This window comes from Crinia signifera, chromosome 1 (genome assembly GCF_055691185.1).
Source record: "Crinia signifera chromosome 1, ASM5569118v1, whole genome shotgun sequence".
NCBI classification, from domain to species: Eukaryota; Metazoa; Chordata; class Amphibia; order Anura; family Myobatrachidae; genus Crinia; species Crinia signifera.
The window spans coordinates 334,520,192-334,547,265 of NC_139217.1; the positions used below are offsets into that span (position 1 = coordinate 334,520,192).

At 45.9% G+C, this 27,074-nt stretch overlaps 1 protein-coding gene across 4 annotated transcripts; it reads right to left on the reverse strand.

The window, feature by feature from the left end:
• Positions 1-1,645: 1,645 nt before the first annotated feature.
• LOC146029824 (telomerase protein component 1-like) lies at positions 1,646-27,054 on the reverse strand. Of its 4 annotated transcripts, none has more exons than XM_083158375.1 (15): positions 26,933-27,054; positions 24,101-24,277; positions 21,339-21,523; positions 20,470-20,794; positions 15,992-16,110; positions 15,655-15,856; positions 15,439-15,547; positions 14,877-15,013; positions 13,155-13,358; positions 11,814-12,026; positions 11,484-11,684; positions 5,009-5,230; positions 2,611-2,706; positions 2,343-2,431; positions 1,646-2,110 (listed from the first exon to the last, which is right to left on the reverse strand). In XM_083158375.1, the coding sequence occupies exons 1-15, from the start codon at positions 27,029-27,031 to the stop codon at positions 1,990-1,992; spliced, it is 2,499 nt and encodes an 832-aa protein (XP_083014501.1). In that variant the 5' UTR covers positions 27,032-27,054; the 3' UTR covers positions 1,646-1,989. The 4 variants fall into 4 exon arrangements, with proteins under 4 accessions (XP_083014501.1, XP_083014502.1, XP_083014503.1 ...); XM_083158376.1 differs by having other exon boundaries at positions 26,804-27,005; XM_083158377.1 differs by lacking the exon at positions 26,933-27,054 and adding an exon at positions 22,736-22,876 and having other exon boundaries at positions 24,101-24,217.
• Between the last annotated feature and the right edge of the window lie 20 nt (positions 27,055-27,074).

Sequence of the window (27,074 nt, forward strand, 5' to 3'; positions counted from 1 at the left end):
AGAGAGAGAGAGAGAGAGAGAGTTAGAGAGAGAGAACAAAGCAAGAGTGAGAGTGTCCAGGAGAGAACGGAAGAGAGAAAGGGTAGAGAGACAGCAGGAGAGACGGAGGAGAGTGAGAGGCAGTTTCAGGGAGATACAGAGCCAGATTAAGGGGGGGGCGCTCCAGGATATGTACCACCGGGTACCCCTATCTGAAAGCCCCCCCCTCGACACCAACCACAGATCAGATCTTTATTATCGATCTGACCCGTGGCACTGCAGCTTGCACCAGCAGCACCCACCCGACAGCCATCATTCACAGCACTGCAAAGACACGCTGGGCTGGCTGCGGCTGCGGGGAGAGCTGTACCTGCACAACGAAAAAGCAGTGTTTGTGAAATGCCCCCATCTCCCTCTGCACACACTGGCCTGTTAGGACGGGGCGGCCATGGCCCAGCAGCCATCCTTTGCAGTGGATAGATATGGCTGCTACCTGGCGGCCAGCCCATAGCCAGCCCATGTGATAGAGTAGAAGCCCTGTACAGCTTTCTTGCCGACCAGCCATAACCTGTCAGTGTGAAATACTGACAGGTGGAGCAGGCAGCAGCACTGATGGAGAGCAGGGAGAGAGCTTCTCCGGCCCAGTGCCTCTATGTTATGGGTTTGCCACCAGGGACCTTGCCCATGATGATAAGATTCAACTCCAACTGCGTCATCAGCCCCTTCCTAATACCAGTGTGTGTTTGTGTGTGTGTGTGTGTGTGTGTGTGTGTGTGTATTATAGTATGTGCTAGTGTGGTGTGTGTGGGGGAGGGAGAGCGATTGTAGTAACCATTAACAATACTTTCTCAATCTTCCAGGAGAACCACATGTAGGCATCTATGAGCCATGTACCATTAGAATTAACTGATGTATTTTTTAAAGAAATATATCTGTTTAATAAAAATATATTTAAAATAATACAGTCTTTCATCAGTTGTATCGTCTTTTACTAATAATGCATTTCTTCAATCTATTCTAGTAGTCTTTGAAGTCTATAAGGTTTTGCTGTCATCTAGTGGTCAACAATGTTTCCTTATATCCAGTATGAATTTCCATTTGGTTTCGGACTCATTTACTCTGATACAATAATGCATATTGAAAAAATGCCCTGGGATTGGCATCCCTATTACATGGTAAAACAATTCAAAAGGTACTGGCTGAAGGCAAATGCACTTCAGCTGGGAGGCCGTGATTTGGGGTAGTCTTCCCAAGTCTTCCACATTTTGGCTGTACATGACATGAAGAAAGATGCGGCTGCTAATAGAGGGTCATTCTGGTTGGCTCGCTAAGCAGTGGTGCCAGTCTGCATTCTCATGGGGATGCCTAGCGTTTTCCTGGGTGCACCCAGCGTTTTCTGTGGGTACGACAAGGGAACGCATGCAAATGCCCCTTGCCAACCTCATCCTGCCCCTCCCCCGTGCGAGTGCCAGGGAGACTATGCAAGTCGCCGAAGGCGCCTGCCCAGAAGCCCTGCGTATGTGCCATGCTCCAACATCTGTCCTCCATGCGAACACGAGGGGGGGGGGGGGGGCTGAACAGATCAGAATCAGGCTCATACTATAATGCAAGATGAAAGCAGTGAGGTGTAGCTGCCATATAAATGCTGCACAGACAGAAATGGAGAAATGTAAAGTTTAATACAACAAATGACATTGCCTAATTAGAATTACTAATGTAACCTCATGTTAATTGGGAATTGAGAAAGATCACAGCTTGTCAAACCAAAAATAATAGTAAAGAGCATCACGTTCCTGTCATCCCCACACACAGTGACGGCAGCTATTTGTGGGAGTGGGAACATTAGCCATGTAACTGCAACCTAAGAAGCCACAGCGACACCACTGACACGACACTCCCTGGATGGCTGCGTCCCTGTGTGTACATGACAGGAGCACTCTAATGCTGGTGTAATAACTGTTCAAATAGAAAAAAAGTGGATGAAAACACAAAAGGGAGAATTGGAAACTATCACACGTTCATTGCAATGCAAGTTTCAGAAAAGCCGCACATTTGGCACAGAAGAGCTGGAGATGGTGGTGGGATCCCCAGAATAGGTGATCTGCATACCTCACATTCAGTTCTGCCTAACCTGGAATAAGAGGAGATTGTTCAGTCTCTATAAGCTTCAGCTTAAAATGGAGTGATAAAAAGCCAGCCAATCAGCTCCTACCTGCCATGTCACAGACTGTGTTTAAAAATGTCAGGTAGAAGCTGATTGGCTGGTTATTTATCATCCTCCATTTTATAACTTTTGAAGCTTAGTGCATCTGGCCCTATGTGAGTGCAAACACAATGCAGAATGAGAACAGCGCAGTAGATACCTGTAGTGTTGATGACACAAGAAGGCCTCTCTACCCATGGTGGCAACATGTCCCCCACACAAGACACAGCTCTGCTTGTTCAGAAACAGCTACAGAGACAGAAGTGTATGTTATACTGACAAACATTAGGTAGATGGAAGGACAAGGTATTAAACTCTATAACAAATGTTAGTAATGAGGCTGGAAATCTGTATTAACTACATAATCACAAACAAGGACAGGATATTCTCAAATATTTACATGAGAGGTGTCTATGTATTTTTCTCACCTGCCCAAATCCTCCAGTCCTCATTGAACACATGCCACAGATCATAGCTGGAGACCTGATGAAGCCATCCCTGCACATGTGGGAGCAGCGTAGCACCTACACGGCACACATGAAATAGTTATCTTCTCTTCCACATGCCTGATTGTGGCAGCGAGTACAGTATAAGCAAACATAGTTACTGTAAAGGCCCCCATACACTATGCAATTTGGGCACAATTTCACCCGATTCGGCCCATATCGCACTTTCAGACATCCCGTTCATTCCAATGCGTGGTCCCGTGCGCATCGGATCGGGGTCGGGAGGTCGGATGGGCTGCACATAAGATTTGCTAAATCTTATGTGCAGCCCGGCCCCGGAGCCGTGCGGGGGACGGCAGCGGGCTGGGGATGCCGGCTAATATAGAGCCAGACAGAGGGAGCAGGGGCAGGCTGCATAGGGAGCTGGGCAGGAGGAAGCTGTTTCGGTGACATGGCCAGGCTCCTTCCTGCCAAACAGATCCCGTTGAAAGGGACCGGTTAATAGTCAATGTGTGGCCCTAGTCTAAGGGTTTTCCTTTGTATGCTTAATGTGTTGCTGCAAGTTGGCATTTGCCTACTGATGTCAGTAGGTGCTAGGCTAGAAAGTACACAACAAAGAAACAAGTATTTTTGCAATTTTATGCTGCGGTCAATATGCTTATCTGATTATTATTACCAACAAGGATTGTTTCTGTCTATACCTGTGACCTTGAACTACAGCTTTTATTCAGACCTGGAACTTGTGCATTCCATCCTGAACACTGGCCAGTCCCTAACTACTTCTTTAACTATCAATTAGTCTGCACTAAACATTAAGGGGGGGATTTATTAAGATGGGAATTCACTACGGGCAAGGCAATCGGATACTATTATCTTCTAGAAGGTGCTAAATAACAGAGAAGCAGATTCTGGTTAGTTGTCCATAGCAACATCCCATGTAAGATAGAGCTCCCAAGTAAAAGCCTCAAAAGCTAGTCTGCTACCTTCTGTGTTTGTGCATATGTGAGAATTATATTGTGTAGACTCTCGAATTTGCCTTCACTGCTGCTGCCTTAGGTGAGCTAGAATCAACCATAAATAGCAACATTACCATAGCCATTGCAAGAGAGCATGCAGCCATTGCATATAAACATCAATAGTTTAACCATCGATGGTCTGATGCACATACAGATAGGACACTGGCAGCTTGTGCATGCAAGAAGGAGCTCTGCATTGTACACTCCACCCTGGTGGCTTTAGCAGAAAGACCATCAGCCAAGGGTGCAACTACCATAGGTGCAAGGGGTGCAGCTGCTATGGGGCCCAGAGCTGAAGGGGGCCCATCTTTAATGTCTAAGTAATATGTTTTACATCCATTTATCACCCTTGGTTGCTAAATAGGGGGCCCTTAAAAACTTTTGTTATGGGGCCTACCAATATCTAGTGACGCCCCTGCCATCAGCAGCATAGGCGAATCTAGGGGGTGGTCCGCGGGTGCACCGGACCACCCATTAGTCTGCCCCGCGTCTGTGCCTTTAAATATTTATTCTGACTGCCGCTGCCCGGATTTTATACATAAAACATGGCCACGGGACTCGGGAGGGCTGCACGCATGCCCGACTGCACCCAGCTCATCCCATGGTCCTTTGCGGAGCTTGCACCTGAGCTTGGGCGGCTCCCTCCATGTCCTCCCTCCTCCATGTGCTGCTGCTGCGGCGGGGGCTAGAGCACGTGTGTGCGCGCAGCAGCCAGCACAGGGTCTGGGACCGGGTCACGCGGCGGCTGTGGGGATTGACAGTCCCATCTGGGAGAGACTGCTCCTCCTGACTCCTCTCCCTCTGGGCGCCCAGCGCCAGTAAGTGCAGTGACTCACTGTGATTTCAGCAAATTGACTTGCCCTGCCTGCTGTGCCCAGTGCCCTGCAATGGATTTTATAAAAAAAAACAAAAACGCTGTAATCTTTCCCAGTGCCCTGCCCAGTAAATTGCAGGGTACTGGGAAAGATTACAGCATTTTTTTTTATTGTTATTAAAGCCATTGCAGGCTGCAAAATGCCCCTGTTAAGCCACACCCCTGAAATGAGGCCACACCCTTTTTTGCGCAAAACCATTATGTATAGTCTGGGACCATCCATTAGCATATTTCTAGATTTGTCTATGATCAGCAGCTATTGGAAACTAGAATATAATGTTCTTCAACATTATAAACCTGGCATTAAAGAAACAAAGCATTGAAACTGGATCATTGTTGGCTATAACTCATCAGTTTGTAATGGCCATAGTTATATCACTACATAACCCCATTCTGTCGCATCTGCTAGATACAGTATAAGCCTTTTTCTGACCTTTGCTTAAAAATGGAACTCATTTTACCAATGGGGAAGATCTTGGTGTATGATTACCTTCAGGTACTGTGCTCGGGTGTGAGCTTGGATGGTTCGTGCCCGACGATCCTTTCTCAAAAAGTTCACCAGTCGGCCATTCAGTGAGGCTTGCTGCAGCAGGCGTGGTAGCTGGTACACCACCGTGGCATCATCTTTGCAGCTGTATTCATAATAATCGGCCAAACTGAATAAATACAACTGATGAGAATTTTTCGGATTTAGCAGACACTGCTCCACTGCCTATAACCAGGAAAGGGGGCAATTATCAAATGGAAAAAAATACGACTCTTATGTTACCAACTGTATATAAACAATATGTATATAGGGTAAAGAGTAACAAAACTCACATACTGAATAACATGGCTTTGGATTTGCAAATACCTGAAATGTGAAATAGCATTATTGCAATTTGAACATTAATGGATATTATATGTATGTATGTATGTACAGTATATATGTATGTGTTATTTGACACATATGTTGGAAGGCACATCATTTATTATCCCTTCAGAGCAACAATAAAAATGCAGGTAAAAATAAAACCCAGCAGAGAAATGGCCATACTATGGAAAAGTTTCTAATCAATGGAATGGACCAAATTTTTAGGCTGCATGCAAACATGGCGCACAAGTAGAGTGCACACCCATATCAAACAGACCAAAGATGTAACTGTATCCGAGGTACACACATGCAGAAATGCACAATCGCATAATGATGCATGGCATGACTGCATAATTCCACAAGGGACCAGGGCCTGGCTCTGCCATTAGGCTGCCTAGGGACTCCTGGTGGTCGCACCTGAGCCTGACTAACACAAAGTTAAGAATTAGGCATTCCTGTTGAACTTTATGCAACTGGGAGGTGTTGAACTTGTAAGACACCAAATCCACACTTTCACCTGAGATTCTGGAAAGTCGGTACTGGTCTGTGCTTGGGGATGCATTGCATCTGGAGCTTGATGAATGCGGCTAAAAAGGAGCGCCTATACAAATGTGAAAATGGGAGACTGCAGTCTCCAGCTACATATATTCGGGGATACTTATTTGGGGGTATTGCACGTTAAAACAAGACAACCTGGAACAGCTGAGGGTTTCTTTCATGGTAGGAACGCAGGGACTGGCACTCCAAGTTGGCTAGTACTGCCAAATCGGCTGTGGATTGTGTTAATTACCAGCAATTTACATTGCGGTTTCCTCTTGCTGTGCGTGTGAGCAAACACCCATCCTCCCCATTCTACTGACTGCACTCACCGCCATTGCTGCATAAGAAAACTGATCTTGCTTAAAAGAAGAGGGATGGAAGATGAGTTTTGTAATGCAGCAATGAGTGGAGGAGAGCCAGACACCCAACATTTGGACACCCAATCTGTTTACCCCCCTGTCACAGGACCAGCTTCCAGAACTCATTTCCCACAGCCAGAATTATCGGGACAGCACAACTACAGACACCAGGTAGAGCACCAAACAACAACAGGCGCTCTCCTAAACAAGACCCCTCTGCATATTGGCCTTTACAAATGGGACAGTAGTACAGAAGCAATATAGGAATGGACACAGGCAGGGGCGTAGGGAGGGCGGAGCCACCGGAGCACGAGCTCCGGGCGCAGGGAGGTCAAATGGCGCCGGAGCCGTGTAGTCCGCTCCCCCACTCCTTCCCCCGCAAGCTCCCTGCTCTGCCCGTCGACCAACTGGCTGAGCTGTGGCTTTTTCAATAAAGCCAGCAGCAGACAGCGATATGGCTTCGCTCACACCTAGTCAACTTGCACGTCTGAAACGAGGTGCAGGGAGACTGCGGATTCAGGCTGATTTACTTACCATCAGCCTGAACAGAGGACCCGGCTGGCCAGAGCAGGAAAAATAGTGGCACATGGGATTTGTAGTTTAACTGTTACTGCTCAGACTCTGAGCAGTCAAATATTAACTACAAATCCCATGATGCCATTGTTCCTGTTAAAGATGGCCACCGCGGAGCTAGACAGCATATGGGCTGTCCTGCTTGTCCACACCAAGCTGGATGAAGATTCCTTCTCTCCCAGTGCTCTGCCAGCTGTAGGGGGATAAAATGGATGGGAGTGTCTCCACATCGAGCAGGTGGGCGGAGCTACACGGCAGCCTGAATGTGAGGAGGAGGGAGCTGCAATAAAGACACTGGGCCCACCCAGTAATAGTGTGGTGAGGTACTATAGATGTGTGTGTGACAATATATATATCATATACATGTGTAATGTGTGTGGCTGTATGCATGTGTGCTGTGTCTCTGCCTGTACTGTACATAGATAAGTGTGTGACTATTTGTGACTACATATATATGCATACCTCCCAACTTTTAAAGTTGGGAGGTCGGGACGTTCGCGTGGCGAAGCCGCACACGCCCCGAAAAGGGGGCGTGGCCTCGATAAAAGGGGGCGTGGCCTCACAGGGTGATGCGGACTCCGGCCACGCCCCGTTTTCGCCGCTCGTCGGCGCTGAATAGACGCTGTGCGCATGCGCACAGCGTCTATTCTCGGCAAGCTGGGGGGGCTCCCAACTGTCCCCCCCACCGTGGGACAATGGCGGCCCCGGGCGGGATGCGGGAACGTCCCCGAATATCGGGACGTTCCCGCGGAAATCGTGACAGTTGGGAGGTATGATATATGTTTATATGTGTTGTACTATTTGTGTGACTATATGTGTATGTGTGTAATTGTACGTATGTTTATATGTGTTGTACTAATTGTGTGACTATATGTGTATGTGTGTAATTGTACATATCAGCGGCGTAACTATAGCACCACAGCCCCCGCCACCGCAGACTTACCTATCTCGCTGGTCCCGGCGGCTCCGTTCTTCTGCTGAGGACCACCACAAAATGGCCGCCCCCATATAGCACACAGTTCTCTGAAACTGTCTGCTGTATGGGGCGGCCATTTTGTGGTGGTCCTCAGAAGAAGAACGGAGCCGCCGGGACCAGCGCGATAGGTAAGGCTGTGGGGGATTGAGGGGGGGTTTGCATGGGCGGGGGGATGGGGGCGCCCAAAACGTAGCTACGCCACTGGTACATATGTATGTTTATATGTGTTGTACTATTTGTGTGACTATATGTGTGTAACTACATATGCAGTGGCGTAAGTTCGACCAGAATAAAATGGTGCGCCCCTCCCCATAGATAGAGATAGCTAGAGAGAGGGAGAATGATATAGGGGGAGCGAGAAAGATATGAGGAGAATGAGAGAGTTAAGCCCCGTATACACGGGGGAGATATTTTGCTCAGCCATATATGGCTGAGCAATATATTGCTCAGTTTCTCCTTTTCATCAGCGACCAGAGATGGTCGCTGATGAAAAAGAAACTGCCAGGGGAGCCCGGCAGTGGTAATCAGCTGGTCGCAGGAGCATGTTCCTGCGACCAGCGATCACTACAGGAGTAAAAACGGGAGCGCGCACCCGGCGATATATTGCCAGTGCACACTCCCATCGTGGGCAATATGGTCGCTTAGCGACCATATTTCCCGCGATAGTGTACAAAATCGCCCCCATGTGTACGCACCTTTAGGGAATCATGGAGAAAGAGAGAAACAAGAGAGTGTCAGAGAGAGAATGTCAGGGAGAGAGAGAATGTCAGGGAGAAAAGATGGTGTCATATATAGAGAAAGTGAGAGGGAAGAGAGAAATGGTATCAGAAAGAGAGAAGGGATGAGAGGTTGTAATGGATAGCTAGAGGAGAGTAAGAGAGAAGGGGGTCAGATACAGAGAGCGAGGGGTGAGAAATAGAGGGAACAGGACAGGTAGACAGGGTGGGGGGCAGGTAGAGAGGGTTGAGAGGGAGCTTAGGCAGAGACAGAGTGTCATGGGAGATGGGTAAGAGGAGTGAGAGGGGGATTAGGCAGAGAGAGAGAGAGAGGAGCAAGAGAGGGTGTCAGGCAGAGAGAGAGAGGGGTTTGGGGGGGATCAAGTGGAGAGAGAGAGAAGGTGAGGCAGAAAGAGAGAGAGGGGTCCGTCATATAGAGAAAGGGGGTTAGGCAGAGAGAGAGGGGGGAGGGGGGTCAGGTAGGTAACGCCTATGCTGGAGTTATGTGCTGGAAGAGGGTACAGCACCCTAAGTAGATGAACAAAGGCACAATGTTTAATGGGCATGCATTACAGTGTGTGCCACCAATGTGTAATGGGCATAACTGATTGTGTAGCCTAATATGTAATGGGCATTATGGTGTGTGTGTGTCATAAATAATGTGTAATGGTCATAATGGATTGTGTAGCCCTCTATTTAATGGCCTTACGGTGTGTGTCATCATGTGTAATGGGCATAACGGATTGTCATATTCTGTAATGGGCATTACGGTGTATGCACTATACCCACAGTGCCCTCTCAGCATGCCACAATATCATGAATGGTGGCCACATCAGGTGGGCCTGTGTGCTCACAATGCCAGGGCTGCTTTTTCGTCCCAGTCCGGCCCTGGCTGCACCTGAGTATAGGGACGGGGGAGTGCGGGCAGCAGAGAGTGTGGGTCACAAGCTGTAATAACGGGGGGGGGGGGGGGGGACAGAAGGCTTCGGGTGACAGGCTGTGACTGGGGGAACAGAAGGTGTGGGGTGACAGGCTGTGACTGGGTGTACCGAGGATGTGGGGTGACAGGCTGTAACTGGGGGGACAGAAGGTGTGGGGTGACCGGCTGTGACTAGCGGAACAGTGGGTGTGGGGTGACAGGCTGTGACTAGGGGAACAGTGGGTGTGGGGTGACAGGCTATGACTGGGGGAACAATGGGTGTTGGGTGACAGGCTGTGACTGGGGGGACAGAAAGTGTGGGGTGACAGGCTATGACTGGGGGAACAATGGGTGTTGGGTGACAGGCTGTAACTGGGATGACAGGGGGGGGGGGCGGGGGGGGCGCGAAACATGCCCTTGCTCCGGGCACCATGGCTCCTAGCTACACCACTGGACACAGGACACTTCACTTCACGCCTGAACTGTGGGTGACTATCCATGCTCTAATTTTTTACTTTTGTGGTACCATTAATTAATTCTTATGGACTATCCTTTGATTGATTATATAAATTTTTAAATATCTCTAACAATATTTTTAATAAATCTTGCTCATTATAATCTACACCTGTTGCATGTTCTTAGATAAGCACGGTTTCACCTCCCCCCCTCTTCTGTACTATAGATAATTTGGGCTTGACTTCCCAATTCAGAAACCGCTGCTTCAGCAAATCCACTCCTTCCAGGCGCCCTCTAAAGACACTCCGGTGTCTTAACCCCTTTACTCTATCCTTTGTATCAATCTAAACCACAGGTTCTCAAAGTCGGTCCTCAGGACACCACACAGTGCATGTTTTGCAGACCTCCTAACAGAATCAAGTGAAATAATTAGCTTCACCTGTGGATCTTTTCAAATGTGTCAATCAGTAATGAGTGCACCTGTCCGGTGACCTGGAAAATGTGAATTCTTTGGGGCCCCGAGGACCGAGTTTGAGAACCATTGATTTAAACCAAAGATCTTCGTGTAGTTCAGAGGTTCCCAAATGTGGTCCCTATACTCCAGGTTTAAGTATATCCAATGCTCAGCACAGATGGATAAATCAAATTGATTGAGGTACTTATTAAGTCACCTGTGACCAAGCATACTTTGGGGCTTATTCTGATTGACTCGCAAGGCTGCGAAATTCAAAGCCTTGTAAGTCCATCAGACGCCGCCCTTCGCCCACAGCCGGCCACCCCCCCACCTCCCACGCCGTGCCCCCCCCCCCCGCCCGCACGGCTGCGAATGGATGATTTACATAATCATCTATTCACAGGCGGGGAAAAATCATTCGATGGTAGCCGACCATCGAATGATTTCTCCCGTGCACACAGTTCAGAGTGACTAATATAGTCACTCTAAACTGCGGGCGCCCTGTGCAAGGACAGTGCGGGCAGCTGACATCCGGTGATTACAATGAGAACGCCCAGCGTTATTATGGGAACGCCCAGCGTTCTTATGGGAACACCCATGGAACACTGGGCGTTCCCATACAGTAATGGGGCAGAGCAGCGCCCCCTGCCCTTCACCGCCCCCCGCACGCCGTGGGTGCACGCACTATGTCTGCACATGCGCAGAAACGCGCCTACGCATGCGCAGACACTAAACATCGGCTTACTTGCCTACCTGACCCTCTCCATGAGGGAGAAAATGCTCTGTTCCTGGACTTCCCTGGTAATGTATGATTGCCATCACCTGTGGGGAGCTAGGTAATTGATATGAAAGGTGTTTCACCACAGGTGATGGCAATCATACATTACCAGGGAAGTCCAGGAGCAGAACATTTTCTCCCTCATGTAGAGGGTCAGGTAGGCAAGTATGAACATCGCACGGAGGACCGAAGGAATCAGATTAGGCTCTTTGGACCATTGCTGTTCTTTGAGGACCGTGATTGGGAACCTCTGGTATAGTGTATTCAAAAACCCACCAAACCAATCCAAATACTATCCCCCCAAGTATCTCCTATGTCATTTCTCACCTAGTCAATATTACCTTTGCAACCCTGCCATGAAAGAAGCTGAGAGTGTCTCTCCCTCGATAGTCCCGGCTTGTTCGAAGAAGACATCTCAATGTTCTGCGGAGTGCAGCCCAATGCATGGTGGGTATTTCTACTCCACCTTCTAGAGAAGACATTGCTCCTTGTAAGTCTCTCTCAGCTATGCCCTCCTGACAGCAATTCACCAGGCAAAGTAGCTGTTTAAAAGACACAAATAATGCCAGTGGCAATACTGTAGGATTATGGCAGTGCTTAATTTGCAACATAGTAAATAAAATATTTGTGGTCTTGTTGGAGAAAACATTCACAAAAAGTCAGTCCTTTACCTTTTTAACCCGACAACTCTGGTCTTCCCCTACTAGTCTCTGGATAATACTTTCCAGCAGGCCTAGCAGTGTATCAGGAAGTGCCATAATCTTTTTGGTGAGCATCTCAAACACACCAAAGACACGCAGCTCCTCACAGGCGAGTGACAACCACAGCGGGTTGGAGGAGGAGGATTTCTGCAGAAGCTGGTGAAGCTGTCCAGAGCTCAGCGTCTACGTGAAACAGAGGGAGGATAGCACATACAGTAGCAAGAAATATGGCAGCAGCAAAGTGCCACACAGTTAGAAATAAGAGCTAGCTGTAGTCAGTAAGCATTGCAACAGGACACTAAGGACCTTATTCTGATCCACAGGCATCGCTGTGAATTCCGCCGGCACAGCAATCTGCCCGCCCTCGCTCGGCGAAGACCAAATTATTCCAAGATCAACGACCAGCAAATTATTTGGTGCGTACACGCAAAACTAAGACACTCTGAGGTCTCTTCATTTTGCATTTCCCTGTACGGAAAGAGGTCAGGTAGCTGACATCCACTGATGTCAGCTGCCCACCCCCAGCAGCCGTGTCACTGCTAAAATACCATGGGAACGCCCAGGGTTTCATAGGAACACCCATGAAACACTGGCCGTTCCTATGGGTGCATCCCCTTGCCGGCACCTCCGGCCCGCACTGGTGGGTGCAAACGGGACAATGAGCTTGCAGTTCGCTGTACCCTTTCGCACCCAGCATATGCACATGCACAGAAATGTGTATTACGAAAACATCGGTCCCCCATGCGGACCATAATAAGGTCCTAAATATGTGCTACAAACAGTACCCAATTTGTGTGAGGAATCAATATAACTAATACTACATCAATAGTAATAGAGGTGGACCTTGCTCAGTATGAGCATAAACTTATTTTACTACCACTGCTATATACTGTATAGCTGCTTATTCTAACTGCACTGTAAGTATACATGGGTTGTATTATTTAGTCAAAAAAAATAATCTTACCTAAGCAATACCTCTTTTACATGAATGGTTCATGCTTGCCTACCCCCCTGGAATAAGGCTACTGAAAATCAAGTGGCCCTACGGGGCCCCTCAGAAAGGTGTGCAATTCCTCCACACTCCCCCACCCAGAACAGAGTACCCAATGACGTGATTTGCCCTTGAATCGTGTCTTCGCAGCCCCACTCCCCACTACACAGTACCTGGTTTTCAACACTGTATAGCCAGTGGCCAAGGCACGAGGATGCCATCATGCTGCCACGCCCCTTTTCAGCCCACCTGCCCACTTGGCCACGCCCCCCCCATTAATATGTTATTCTGATCTCTATATACTGCAGTCCTGGTGTCACCTTGCTATAGCGAGACAGGTATAGGACTGCAAGGCTTTGTGCGGTCTCTAGAGAAAGGTGACCCAGATCAAGACAGTAAGGCGAAGACCCATTCTTGAGTGCAGAGATTGGGGTACAGCTGATGACACTCTTATAATGAAGAGGAAGAAACTTTTCTGTGCTCAGCCAAGAGAGAAGGTGAGAGACATCAGATGGGAGAAACAGCTGTTAAAATAAAAAATAAAAATATTGCTTAACACAATAAATTTTGGTATTTAGACTGGTACATAGCTGTGCTGGTATTCCCAGACAGAAGTTCATGTACGCACATTTCTAGAAGTTCACATAGTGCTGAATAACTGTCTTATAATAATAATAATAATAATAGTTATTTTATTTATATAGCGCTCGCTCTCTAACAGGCACTTTACAGACAAAAAAACAATGTACATAATACAGAAGATGTACACATGGAGCCTCTCTCATTGTTCCCGCCAGTGCTACATATCTCTAGCGCTGGCGGCGGCGTGGCCCGGGGACAGAGGGGGGGGGGGGGGGGTGCGAGCGTCTCACACACTCACAAGTCCCATTGCCAAGAATGGGGCACGTGAGCGTCTCGTGCACGTACGCCCCATTCTGGCGGATGGGGCAGCGCAGGCTGGCGGCTGGTGATCAGATCGCCGGGAGCCACTCTAACGAAAGCGGCTCCATCTGTAAGTAATAGAGCAATACAGGTATAAAAAACCAAACCCTAGAGTTTAGACAAAGCATAATGCAGGATTGGTGCAAGCATTTTGGATAATGACTTCCACTCTCACATGGTACCAGGTGAGGCAGCAATCTTGGGTGCACTGCATAGGATTACCATGGAAGGACTAGGTTACCCTGGGAGAGATCACACAACATGGATGGATGCGGAATACTAACACTCAGACTCAGGTCCCAATAAAACAGTCAAGTCCATGTATTTTTCACCCAATCCACAAGCCTACCAGTTGAGGCAGCCATGCTGGGTGCACTAGGAGTGTTACACGGTAGAACAGGCATGTCCAAACTATGACCCTACAGCTGTTGTTAAACTACAAGTCCCGGTACTTATGTAGTATCTGGGCGCCCGTTTTTAAAATCGGGTCGGAAAAATCGCATCGAATCGCATGCGATATCGCATGTGATCCGATGCGATTTTCCACAGGATTCAATGTTAACATAGTCCTGTTCATTTCCCCACTATCCAAGTGGGCATAGAGTTGATTTCATAAGCGTGGCGAGCGCAGCGAGCCACCGAGCCCGAAGCATGGCGAGCGAGCCCCGCGAATGAATAGGACCTTGTTAACATTGAATCCTATGCAAAAATCGCATCGAATCGCATCGCATGCGATATCGCATGAGATTTTGCCGAAAATCACGTCAAATCGCATCTGATTGTATGCCTTAAGGTAAGGCATACGGTCACAAAATCGGGCGCCCAGATACTACATAAGTACCCAGATACTACATAAGTACATCATGCCTTGCCACAGTTTGGCCATTAGGGAATACTGAAACTATGGCCAGGAATGCTGGGATGTGTAGTCTCACAACAGCTGGAGGGACTCCTTTGATACCCTAAGGAGCAATGTAGTGGCAATGGGGATCCTTTCAAGATTTTGCTATGGGGCCAACAAAATTCTAGTTAGCCCCTGAGCATTAGTATAAAGGTGTGGCATATAAGGATACAGCACAGCATTCATACATTTATCTCACCTGGTTCACAGCATCAATAAATATAAAAGCAGGAATATCATCAGGGGTTGCAGTATCTTGCAGAACGCGGTGCAGGATATCTTTCATCTCTTCATTTCTCCAACAGTTTCCCAGCTTCTGGAGAACATCCTCACGATCTGCCAGACAATACAGTGTAATACGCTTTGCTGCTGTGTACATGTTACTCTTTCTCTCAATGTGCAAAGAAAGTGATACTGAACAAAAGAAAACATTTGATTCTTGTGGCTCATTACACTGAGGTACATCAATAGCTTAGCGATACTTTTTATAGCTGCTACTGCCTACTCAGGACAACCTGGATACTGCTGGGGTCAATGTATTACTGACATCTAGGAATTCAATATTAGTAAATCTATTATGAGTCACATTTCACATGCAAATATACAGATCAATGCAATTTAACATGAATAATAAAAAAAAATGATGATATTTGATGGTATATTTGCCGTATTTTCCTTTAGATACTGTGGAAGTTTCCTAATCAAGATATATGCAGACAAGCAGACATGCTGAGCACATGCTAAGCTTATATACATCATACCTGGCCCTGCTGGCAGGAAGTGGCAGCATAGACGCATCACTATGTTGGAAAGTTGAACAGATGAAGGACAGCAGCCAACAAAATGGTAAAACACGTTGCTGTGAGGAAGCTGTGGGAACAACCAAGAGCAAATGACTGAAGATGGTAGACCAAGTGGCTTTCCCCAAACTGTACCCATACCTTTATACTAGGGTATATCATATACCAGTCTCTCACCTGGAGTACTCTGGTTATGCAGGCAGTTAATAGAGAGGATTTACCCAAGCCAGGCTCTGATATAACTTGGAACAGAGAACCTGATTCATTATTTTTCATGTGGAGGAACTCCAGGATCCTCTGTATCTCCAGATCACGGCCCAGGAACAGCTGCTTCTTTTGGTGAAGGAAGAGTTGATGCTGAGCTAATTCTGACTGATCCCTACAGAGAAACACATGAGCTGTGAAAAGGAAAACAGTGGCCGTCTCTTCATCATCTCCAGGGTCAGGCAACTGGGGCAGTAACACCAAGAGTCTATCTTGTCATTTAGAGTATATGCAAAATCCTTCACTTTACCAGGAAAACTTGTCCCCATGTGTCACAACCTCAGAATGCCCTGGAAATGTCTTCAGGATTCTTGTCTTTAGGAATTGCAAAATCCACGAGGAATAGTCTTCTGAAAAACTCAGTTTTACCTAAACATAAAAACACAGTAACACAACACACTCTTTCTTTCTCTATAAATATATAATATTTTTATTTAATAATAAAATGTCAACCAATGTTACAGTTTTAGTGGTTAGAAAGTTCTAAACGTTGCAAGAAGGTGGTTTCAATGTGATATTAAAGCCTCACCAGACACTGTTAGAGCAGTTTTAAGACATAAAAGAGATAATTGTAGCAGTAAAACACCAAAATCATTGCCACATATATTTGCACTTAAAAAAATGATGCTGTGGTTGTTTCACTATTTGAAGAAAATATGTCAAGGAGAGGCACAGGGGTATCAATGTCAGGGCGAGGCACAGAGGTATAAGCATCAGGGCGAGGCACAGAGATATAAGCGTTAGGGTGAGGCACAGATGTATCAACTTCAGGAAGAGACAAAGATGGACTTAGGGGCCCATTTATCATGTACAATGCGACCTGGGTGGAATGTTACCACCCAGGATCACATTCTAAAATGCGATATTAGTGCTGGGATGTATCATCCGAAAGGAGCCCGTCCATGCAATGCACTCAGCTGGACGCGGGGGGGTCTGCGCATGCACGGTTAGCGCTGACCCTCCGACAACCGCACTACCACGGCAGCAGTGCGGTGTGTAGCCCATGGGCTACAATGGGCTATCGCCATCTCAGAATGGCGATAGCAAAGGGATGTGAACCGCTGCTGCCCAATTTTGATACATTGGGCAGCATTGCATCCCCATAGAAACCTATGGGGGATGCGGCCGGCGGCTAATCCCCGAAAATCAGCTTTTGGGGGATTTAGCTGCAAATATTGTTTGATAAATGCGGCCCCTAAGCTCATTTGTCTAGGTTAAAGCACAGAGTTCATCGCACCGTGTATGGACACCTTAAGGCAAAATGATCAGATTGAAGAGTGACAGACAGATTGGTTTATTATATTGTGTTGGAAACAAAATGATAGTATCACAAATATATAAATGGGCTCAAGAGGGAAATAAACAAGAAGAATCAGCATAAAACATGTAAAGAGTGTGACAATTCTCAGGAAGTGGTGTAAAAAGAAAAAAGAGACAAAAGAAGAGGAAAACTAGAATACAAGTGAAGAAGGGCAGGAAGAGTATCACATACAGTAAGTCTGATGTATGGCTTTAATCTGGCATCTTCAATTCTAACCAATAAAGACATGCAGATGCAATCCCGCATTCCTCTCAGCAGTAAAGCTTTTGAAAATATTAACATCCAACAATATTATATATTATTATTATTATTATTAAAATGTGAAACTTGATAGTTCATCCATTGTAGGTTTAGGGTGGGACAAGTCTGTGAGGGGAGCATGTTGGGGGGATAGAAATAGACATCTAGATATGGGGATTGGAGGAACCTGGAGCATAATTTCAAAGGTTGATAAAGAATAAATGTAGGATGGTGCTGTATCATGGAGAGCTTAGCAGCCAATAGATTCCTGCAGGATATATGCAGTAGGAGCAATAGTTGGCACAAGTAAAATAATGACAAAAAAAAATCAATCTGGCAGCTGCATCCGCAATGGAGAGAAAGTGTGTGAGAATTTGGCTTATGGCCAGGTAGTATAGGATTGAGTTATACAATGGCAGGTATTCAATGCCGGTGCGAGCGGCCGGCGAGGGGGTTAAACTGCGAGGATCACAGAAAACCAGTGATCCTCGCAGTTTAACCCCCTCGCCGGCCGCTCGCACTATGCAACGTTCCGGGGGAATCCTTGCCGTCACAGAACGGCGAGGATTCCCCTAAACTGCGAGAGCCGAGGCTAGTGCAGCAAACTCGCTGTAATTAGCCTCGATTCTCGCAGTTTTTGGAAGCACATTCGCAAATTCCCCCTCGCTCAAAAAACGGAGCGAGGGGGAATTTGCGTATGAGGGGGGTCAGTTGAATACTGACAGGGTGAGCGGTGACTGCGAGCAAAAAGTCCTGCTCGCAGTCACCGCTCGCCCACGGCATTGAATATATGCCTATAAGTTATAAGGAACATCAAGCAAAATGTCTCATTCTCTCCTGTACATGACTGTCCTCTAGAAGGGTCATACTGTCATTATATGTGATGCAGTTATAACCCCGGTGGTCGGGATGCCGTGTCACGGTTAGGAATATAAGGAACTGTCAAACACCCTTTTTTCTACTAGAAAGGAAGCTAGGACGCGAGGGCACGAGTTTAGATTAGGAGAAAAAAGATTTTGTTCATCTAAAAGAAAAAATTTCTTAACGGTCAGAGCAGTCAAACTTTGGAACTCTCTTCCTGGAGAAGTGGCATCGGCAGACACTATAAATACATTTAAAATAAGGTTGGATACACATTTATTGGTTAAAAACATCCATGGGTACGAATAAAGGTGAGTACACACGGGTGCAATTTCATGTAAAATTGCTGGGAATATGGTCGCTGAGCGACCATATTACCAGTGATTTGGAACGCCAGCTGTGTGCTCCCGTGTGCACTGCCTAATGGTCGCTGGTTGCAGGAGCATGCTCATGTGACCAGCGGCTTTCCCAGGCGATCGCTGTGCCGGAAGGTCAGCGCCGGGGAGATCAGCTTTAACCCCCCAGCCCCGTGCCGCTGCTCCCTCCCTCCTCCCATTAAAGTGCTGCTGCTGCTGCGCTCCCCCTCCGCCCCGTAGCAGTGTCTCTTTTTCATCGCTGATGAAAAGGAGACACTGAGCAATATGATTGCTGGGGATATATTGCTAGCAATATATCCCCAGCAATCATATTACCCCGTGTGTACACAGCATTAGTAACATAATCTGTCTTTAAAATATCAGAACATACTATACAACAAGGGATAAGCTACTATAAACATAGGTTGAACTAGATGGACGCAAGTCTTTATTCAGCCTCACCTACTATGTAACTATGTATCTATGAATAGGTTGCACGCAAGGAGGTTAGGGAGGTAGGGGAAGAAGGCTAAGTCACCTACGGAGCCCCTGTCTGGATTCTCCATGTTTTGACAAATGGCTTTTTCTTAGTTGTGCACAAGTGTCACGAACTATTAAGTATTCAAGACGACCAATATTTCTATCAGGGGCGTAACTAGTACTGTGAGGGCCCCCTCCACCACCAGGGAGGTGACTAAGGAGGAAAGGAAGGGGGGGATGGTAGAAGAAGAGAGCAGATAGAGTAGGGGGGGGGGGTAAAGGATGAGAATGGGGTAGAGGAGGAGAGAGTTGGAGGATGACAGAGGAGTGGCAGAGGAGGAGATGGAAAGATAGAGGAGGAGTGAGGGGTAGATGAGGAGTACAATACAAGCTCTAGCAAATGGGCCGTGTAATGTACAGTGGTCAGGAGCGTCCAGGTCACCTAGGCAAATTATTATTAAATTATTAAATAGCGTGCATCCTTTTCTCGGCAAATGTACTGTATACTCACTCACTTATCCCCAAAGCCCGTTTGAAATAGCATAATGAGATGCATGTCTAGTGGCTGAGGTCGCTTGGGGCAATAAGTATTCCATTTAGATGGAATGGAAGAGGCTCCCACTTTCCAAAATTCCAGGGCTCTTCCATTCCATCTAAACGGAATACTTATTGCCTAAGCGACCTTAGCCACTTTGGATATTCTTCATCGGTATCATTATTCAAACACCGCAAAACTAGAGAGGACTCTACATTTCTGGATCCACTAGGTTACTTCCTCCAGCGGCCTACTCCACCTGACGCTTTCACTAGAGAGGACAAATTGAATCAATTGATTGCAGCCCCATGCCTTCTCCATAGCGGTGATACCATGTGGTAAAGTGCACTTATCCGTATGAACTTAACTCCAAATATACGTCCCATTGCTGAGAGCCCCACTAATCCTGAAAGTGTGTAACCTGGATATTATTAATCCTATCTTTATTTTAATTGTGTGTCTGTACATGTTTTTCTGATGCCAGTAAAGTATCGTCTTTTACCATTCACTTGATCTTATCATTATCATTAAGCGCTGTTACTGTGTATAGGCAAAACCCTGTGATCTAGTAAGATAGACGGTGCATGCACTGTCTATCTCTGTTTGTGATATTGACGCACGGGACCTTGCATCTCTATCTCTATAGGGTGTACAGTACACACGGAGCGATCTGTGCTTAATTTCTAAGCGATCTAGTCAGATCACTTAGGTTAAAATCGCCCCGTGTGTATGCCCCATTAGAGAATACAGTATGTTTGGATTTATAGGGGTTCAAATGTACAGATCAGTTTTTAATTATTAAATTGTGCCTGAAATTTTTCTTTATCGAGTCAATAGTAGCACTCACTGAGCACATCACAAGTTTATCTCTAGTGTCCTGGCTAACATCCAGAAATAATGGACTGTAGGATGAAATAATAGAGTGTTTTGCTTACCTTCTCTAATCCAGTTGTGCACTCAGTGCCAAGTACCTGGCATTCATAGTGTTTAATTTGCTCTTCAGGAAAGCGGTGGCACACATGCTCCTTGAGAGACTGCATAAATAATGCCTTACAGCCTTTGTCTTGATATCGATGAAGATCTTGGAGTGGCACCTTGGACAAAAAGGATGAATCTCGCAGACAAAAGGCTGCATTAGGATTACAGTTTCTGTAAGCACCATGAAGGATCTCTGTGCCTGTGACTGACATGCCATTGATCCAGTCATACATTTCAACAATTTCCTGAGGCACCTCTGCTTTATCTGGTATCCAGCCAGCACTGGAAGACAGGAAAGAAATGCATTTACTGACTTCAATAAAATACTGTACATCCTGTCATTGGGTGTACAACATAATCGCCGTGCCTATTATAGCTCACTTGGATAGTCAACAACCAGCAATGGTCTTTTTTTTGCTTTTGATTGGGCTGAGGGCAAATGACTGCTAGACTATCCTTTGATCACCCTAGATTTAAATTGATCACAGAATGATTGATAGTATAATCCTCTGCAGTTTTAACTTGATAAAATAAATGAATTGCAAAGACCAAGTAAAAAAATAATAATAATTTTGGTGGCACCTGATTGTTAACTGCCTTTTTTGCAGTTTATATTCTTAAAGGAACCTTTAATACGGGCAAATCAAGAAACATTTGGCTAAAAGTAGTGCAATAACAGCGGAATTATTGTTTTCAGGTTTCTCATGTATGTGAAACGTTCTTCAATACAAGGGCTGCCAACAGCCCGGCAAAGCATAGAATAATAACAATGTTGCGTGCTAGTTGAAGGTTTTTGTCTATTTAGATGGAGAAAACAAATATTTACCGTTGACCTAGAAGAACCACCATAAAGGGCATTCCAAGTGTGTCCTGGTGGCATAGATCTAGTTCACCCAAACATGTGGCAAAAATCTTGCCTGAAGGCGTATCCTCAGGGATCCCCCATCTTAAGTCACACTCAACTAGACACATACTGCGGGCCTCACACCACTCTCTCAGCTCTGGAAACACCTGCAATGATTGTTATTACTGTAGAGAACAATTACTAGTTAGCTTTATTTCTCAACTGTTTCATAATGTCCCACAGTGACAAGATCATCAGAGAAGGTATGTTGAAAGTAAAAAGGACACTTATGAAGTTCTCAATTTTAGACCTCATGAGCTGTGAGCTGCATCTACACCGTAATGTCGGGCATTAGCATGGATTGGGAAGAGAAAGGGCCCATTGTTTGTTATATGGGAAGTAATCCAAAAGTTGACACTATCTCACTATCTTTATCAGAGGTCAACAAGCCATGAATTCAATCATCTCACAGCAGAGACATTCAGAAGGGGTTAGGCATGATATCCCGGCGCTCACCATCCTGACAGTGAGAATCGTGGAAGCTGAATACCAATGGATTTTGGGGAGAACCCATCTCCTATGCAGCCTAACCCAAATAGTCCTCTCCTGCAGCCTAAACCTAACTCTCCCCCTAACGCCTAACCCTAATGCTCACTGCTGGGATTCTGAGTGCAGGGATACTGATCTCTTCAGAAGGGAATACAAAAATCCAGCTAGCAAATCTCTATTATGTGATTTAAAGGCTCCCAGAGTCAATAAGAAACACACAACACAAATAGCAAGTGGGGAATGCATCGTACCTTCTAAACGAGCAGAGAAATGGATTGGATGCTATGGGCAACCTATCAGCATCTAGCTGAAATTTATCATGTTCATTCTATACAATAGGTAGAAGCTGATTTGTTGGTATGGGCAACTTTTCAACTTGTTGCCTCACTCTTTAGAAGGTTTTATACATCTCCCCCAAGGATGGTATTCAATTATCAGTGAAGGGTGCAAGGTGCTGTCTCTCTCTCTCTCTCTCTCTCTCTCTCTCTCTCTCTCTCTCTCTCTCTCTCTCTCTCTCTCTCTCTCTCTCTCTCTCTCTCTCTCTCTCTCTCTCTCTCTCTCTCTCTCTCTCTCTCTCTCTCTCTCTCTCTCGCATCTCATGGCCACCAACATCTCAGATTACTTCTCACAACCCATAGAGTTGTGGAGGAAAATAAATGGTGTTAGATTACCTGACTTAACTGTACACATCACCACTAATTAAATACCACGCCTAAGAATTAGACTATTACTATTATTGGGCATCATTATTTCTCCTTATCCAGAATATAGGTATTTGTCCATTCTATGATCAATAATGTCCTTTTTGATTAGCTAAATAATACACATACCATAACTGGAGAATATTCTGATCTACAACTTTGATATACTTTTTTGTCCACCAGTTATCAGTCTAGTTTTCGTGAGAAGAAAATGAGACCCCCAAAGATCTGTTACTGGTGTGTTCTGTATTCTGCTGGTGCGGAAAGACACTGGAAGTATAAATGAAGGTAGATGTGGACATTGCTTTACATGCTTCTGCTAAAGGGGGTTTTCATTAAGGCTATAATCATAAAGCAGTGAAAAGCCCTTTATCATTTGCCTATTGTTTTAATGGGGATTTTCATTGCTTTATTCTATTCATAGAATGGGTTACATCAACAAATCTCAGCTTTATCCAGTGGTCTCCCAATCAGAGCAAACACTGCTTGCTCATACTGTACACTCATATGGGGAGAAATAAGTCAGACAAGAATGGCATGGTGGGCTTTCCAGCTCTACCCTCCATATCATCACACACTCTCTGGATGGCATAATGTATAGTACAGTACCTTGCAGCAAAGAGTAATATCTTAATGCTTCCTCCTAAAACTCACCCATAGCTCCTCCCCCTTTCTAGTGTCCCGCCATTGATTTAGGTATATTGGAGTCATGTGCTGTCGCAATAGTAGATATTTGTATTTTTGTGTAGTTAAACTGCATGTAAAACATTTTCTGTGGAATTTATGTGCAGTTGTACAATAGTCAGGGGGCAGAAGATATCTAATATGATAAAAATCTTAAATATGAAATTATTTGATTTGTATATTATCGAGCTACAGTAGTAGATTATAAATTGTCCTTGTTTAATTACTTTTGTGGCAGTGGTTCTCAACGCAACCTACAAGTATCCACAACCAGCCACGTCATAAGGATTTCTGTCTAGATCAGTGGTAGCCAACCCTAGCCCTCGAGAGCTACCAACAGTTCACATTTTCCAGACAACCTAGCTGCTGCACAGCTGCACTCATTAATCACTGACACATTTTAAAGATACACAGATGGAGCTAATTAGCTCACTTGTGATTCTGTGAGGAGACCTGCAAAACATGCACTGTTGGTAGCTCTCGAGGACTAGGGTTGGCTACCCCAGGTCTAGATAATGGGTTGGATAATTAGATACAGTAAAACAAATGTGCATGATTACATATGACCTGCTGGTTATAGAAGGGCCTGTAGTTGAGAACCATTGGTCTAGGGAAAGAGACATTTTACAGGGTACTATAACCAATAATTCAACTATATCCCATCCACAGAGTTTAGCTGATCTGTTCCTGTACACAAGGCAAAAAAAAACAACACAAAAACTGACTGAATATTCAAATTCTCTGAGGATGGGGTTCACCATTATTTAGGATCAATGACTAAAGGCTGCTAAATGTACTCCACATCCTCACCTCTTTCACCAGCAATTCTCGCTCTGAGTGGAAATCATCAAATGTAGAAGAGACAAATACTCTTATGGTGGGCCAACCAGGAGTAGACCCTGGTTGGAACCCAAGTTCAGATGTTCTTTCAACTGGAGGCAATTTTTGAATCTCAGTCCACATCTGGGCTACATCTGCAGCAGTGCGCTAATAACATACAGAAGAATTATAAATAATCCAACAAGAAATATGGATATATTTTATGTAAGTATGCTGTACAGAAGCATTATACTAGAAATGTGGCCCTTCCCTTTATTACTGAACAATAATTCAAGAGAACACTAACTGGACTTACAAGACTTGAGCTGGCAACATGACTACCTTAGGCCTAAAGCATAGCTGAGATCTCATATGCACGGCCATGTAGTTATAGTGTACATGCACAGGTTGGTGATGATGTCCAGTCAATGTAAGTACTCATGTCATTATATTATATCTAATGTACACTAAACGTATGCCCCATACACACTAAGCGACCCTGCCCGTGGCCAATATAGTTAATAATATCAGTCGTGGGTGGACGATATTGAGTGTACACCCTGAACGATATTGGTAAATGATATTGTTCAGTGATGTCACTGGGATATGCTGAACATGTGGGTTATTTAACTATATAGCCAAATTGAGCTGCATGTTAAGCAGACATCAATGGTCATTAACAATCCACGTGAGTATACATACTAGGCGATATTGTGAAAGACATCGCTCAGAAGGCTCTTTCTGAGTGATATCGTTCACAGTATCCTCTAGTGTGTATGGAGCTTTATGCTATATGTGTGGTGGGATATAAAACTTACATTAATATTAGCAAAATGTAAGTTGTTGTTCTTGTAAAATTGTTATTAAAACATCATAACTATAATATATATATATATATATATTTTGTTTAGGCTGCAACAGCTAAAGAGTGTTAAAGTGAGAAAAAGCTGTGCACTATACTGTATACCCATCAGACATCACAGTAGAACCACCTGCTTATTATTCTGGGGTCCCCCTCATGTCAATAAAACAGTTCTGGCCTATTGAGGCATGGACTCCAAAAAAACCTCTGGGGTCCTGTGGTATCTGGCACCAAGATGTTAGCAGCAGGCCCTTTAAGTCCTGCAAGTTGTGAAGTGTGGGCTTCCTGGCTCTGACTTGTTTTTCCAGCATACAGTATATTACAGATCCTCATTAGAAGTGAGGTCTGGGGAATTTGGAGGCCAAATCAACACCTTGAACTCTGTCAGGTCCCTTTTAATCTTCCTGACAGTTGTTGCAGTAGGGGTTTGGTGCACTATCCTGCTGCAAGTGCCAGCTGCCATCAGGGAATACTGGTGTACTCTGCCTGCCACAATGTTATGTGTCAAACTAACATCCACATTTAAGAATTGCCCGAAGCATCACACTGCTTGGCTTTCACAAAAATACCAACTGCCACTACATTCAAACATAATTACATAATTTTATCATTAGTCAACTTTACTATATACAGTGAACTCTGACCCCACCCCTAAACCCATGATGTCATACCTTGGGGTTTGTGCCACCAAACTAGATCTAGCCCAGAGAGTACAAAGCAGACTGCTGCAAAGTGCATTCAGAATGCCGGACCAGACATCAAACTCTGCATTCCGGAGCTTGTAGTGTCCGGTCCGGGGGGGGTGTTACCAGGGAGAGGAGGAGGGGGAGAATAAAGCCTCCCAGTATGGTCTGAGCATGTAGCAAAAAGCGGAACGACACGGACCACACGGGGAGGCTGTAATGTCCCCTTCCCCATGTCCCTGGTGAAAGCTATCACAGGCATCTGCCCAGGGCCGGTGCAAGGCACCGGAGCACCCCAGGCGAGTCGGGGTGGGGGCGCCCCGGTGCCGGGGGAGGGGGTACCTGTCCTGCGGCGCTGCTTATTTAAAGCTGGCAGCGGTGGCAACGAGTGCTATCCGCCGGGCTATGCGGAAGCGCTTCTATTGTGAAAACACTGGCCGCACGGCGCACGCTGATTGGCTGAATCTCAGCCAATCAGCGTGCGGACTGCGGACAGTGTTTTCACAACAGAAGCGCTTCCGCATAGCCCGGCGGATAGCGCTCCTTATTTCTTATTGACTGCAGGGACCCCTCACTGCCTCCGCCGCCAGCTTTAAATACACAGCGCCGCAGGACAGGTACCCCCGCAGCACGGGGGGCAAAATGCCACCCTCCAGTGGCCGTCGCCCTAGGCAAATGCCTAGATTTGCCTAGTGGTGGCGCCGGCCCTGCATCTCCCGGACAAGACACCCCCCACTACAAGCTCCGCAATGCAGAGTTTGATGTCCGGTCCGGGGTTCTGGGGTCTTGTCTGGAACTTTTACTTAGTCCCCATTCCCTTGGATGCTCTAGGCAGCTCTCCAGTAGCACTGCTGACTGTGCAGAGTGCCACTTTAGGCACCCTGCAAGCTACATGCTGGTGCCATGGTGGTACAGCACCCTGTGCTCCTACAGCCTTAGTTATTAGCCCTGATGCAATAGAAAAAGCATCAGCAGCAAAAAGTGCGGGTCTTCAGCAGTAACCCATCACTGATATTACTCTTTTCAAAATAAATGTAAAGCATTGTATAAAATTTTTCATCTCCATACTGTACGTTAACCACATAATATATTACTCAAAATATATTTATTTATTTTTAAAACAAAAGTAGTCATTGCATGTGGCTTTACCTGCTCTTCGGCAGGAATAAGTACATGTATGATAATTCATTTCCATATGCTGCAAATCCTGAGCATGCGGTTTAGAAACAGGCCGTTGATTATGTCTCAGTGATGATAAAAGTGATGACGAGTTGTTACCTGGGCTCCCCCGTGTGTCCCTTTCTTCATTCCGCCCATCACGGCCCCCATAATACAGGTTGTTGGGATACAGGCCGGCTGCCCGGACAGTGTCACCATGGTAACACAGGACGCAGCTGTTGTGTACCTGACACCCGGAAAT

Bases quoted from the DNA above. Each gene is read 5' to 3' on its own strand.
- LOC146029824 (XM_083158375.1), bottom strand. From the start codon at position 27,031: ATGGTGACACTGTCCGGGCAGCCGGCCTGTATCCCAACAACCTGTATT. The intron at 20,795-21,338 runs GTAAATATTTGT...CCTGTCTTCCAG, and splicing joins GTGGTTCTTCTAGGTCAACG to TGCTGGCTGGATACCAGATA. The intron at 16,111-20,469 runs GTAAGCAAAACA...TTTTATGTTTAG, and splicing joins GCACAACTGGATTAGAGAAG to GTAAAACTGAGTTTTTCAGA.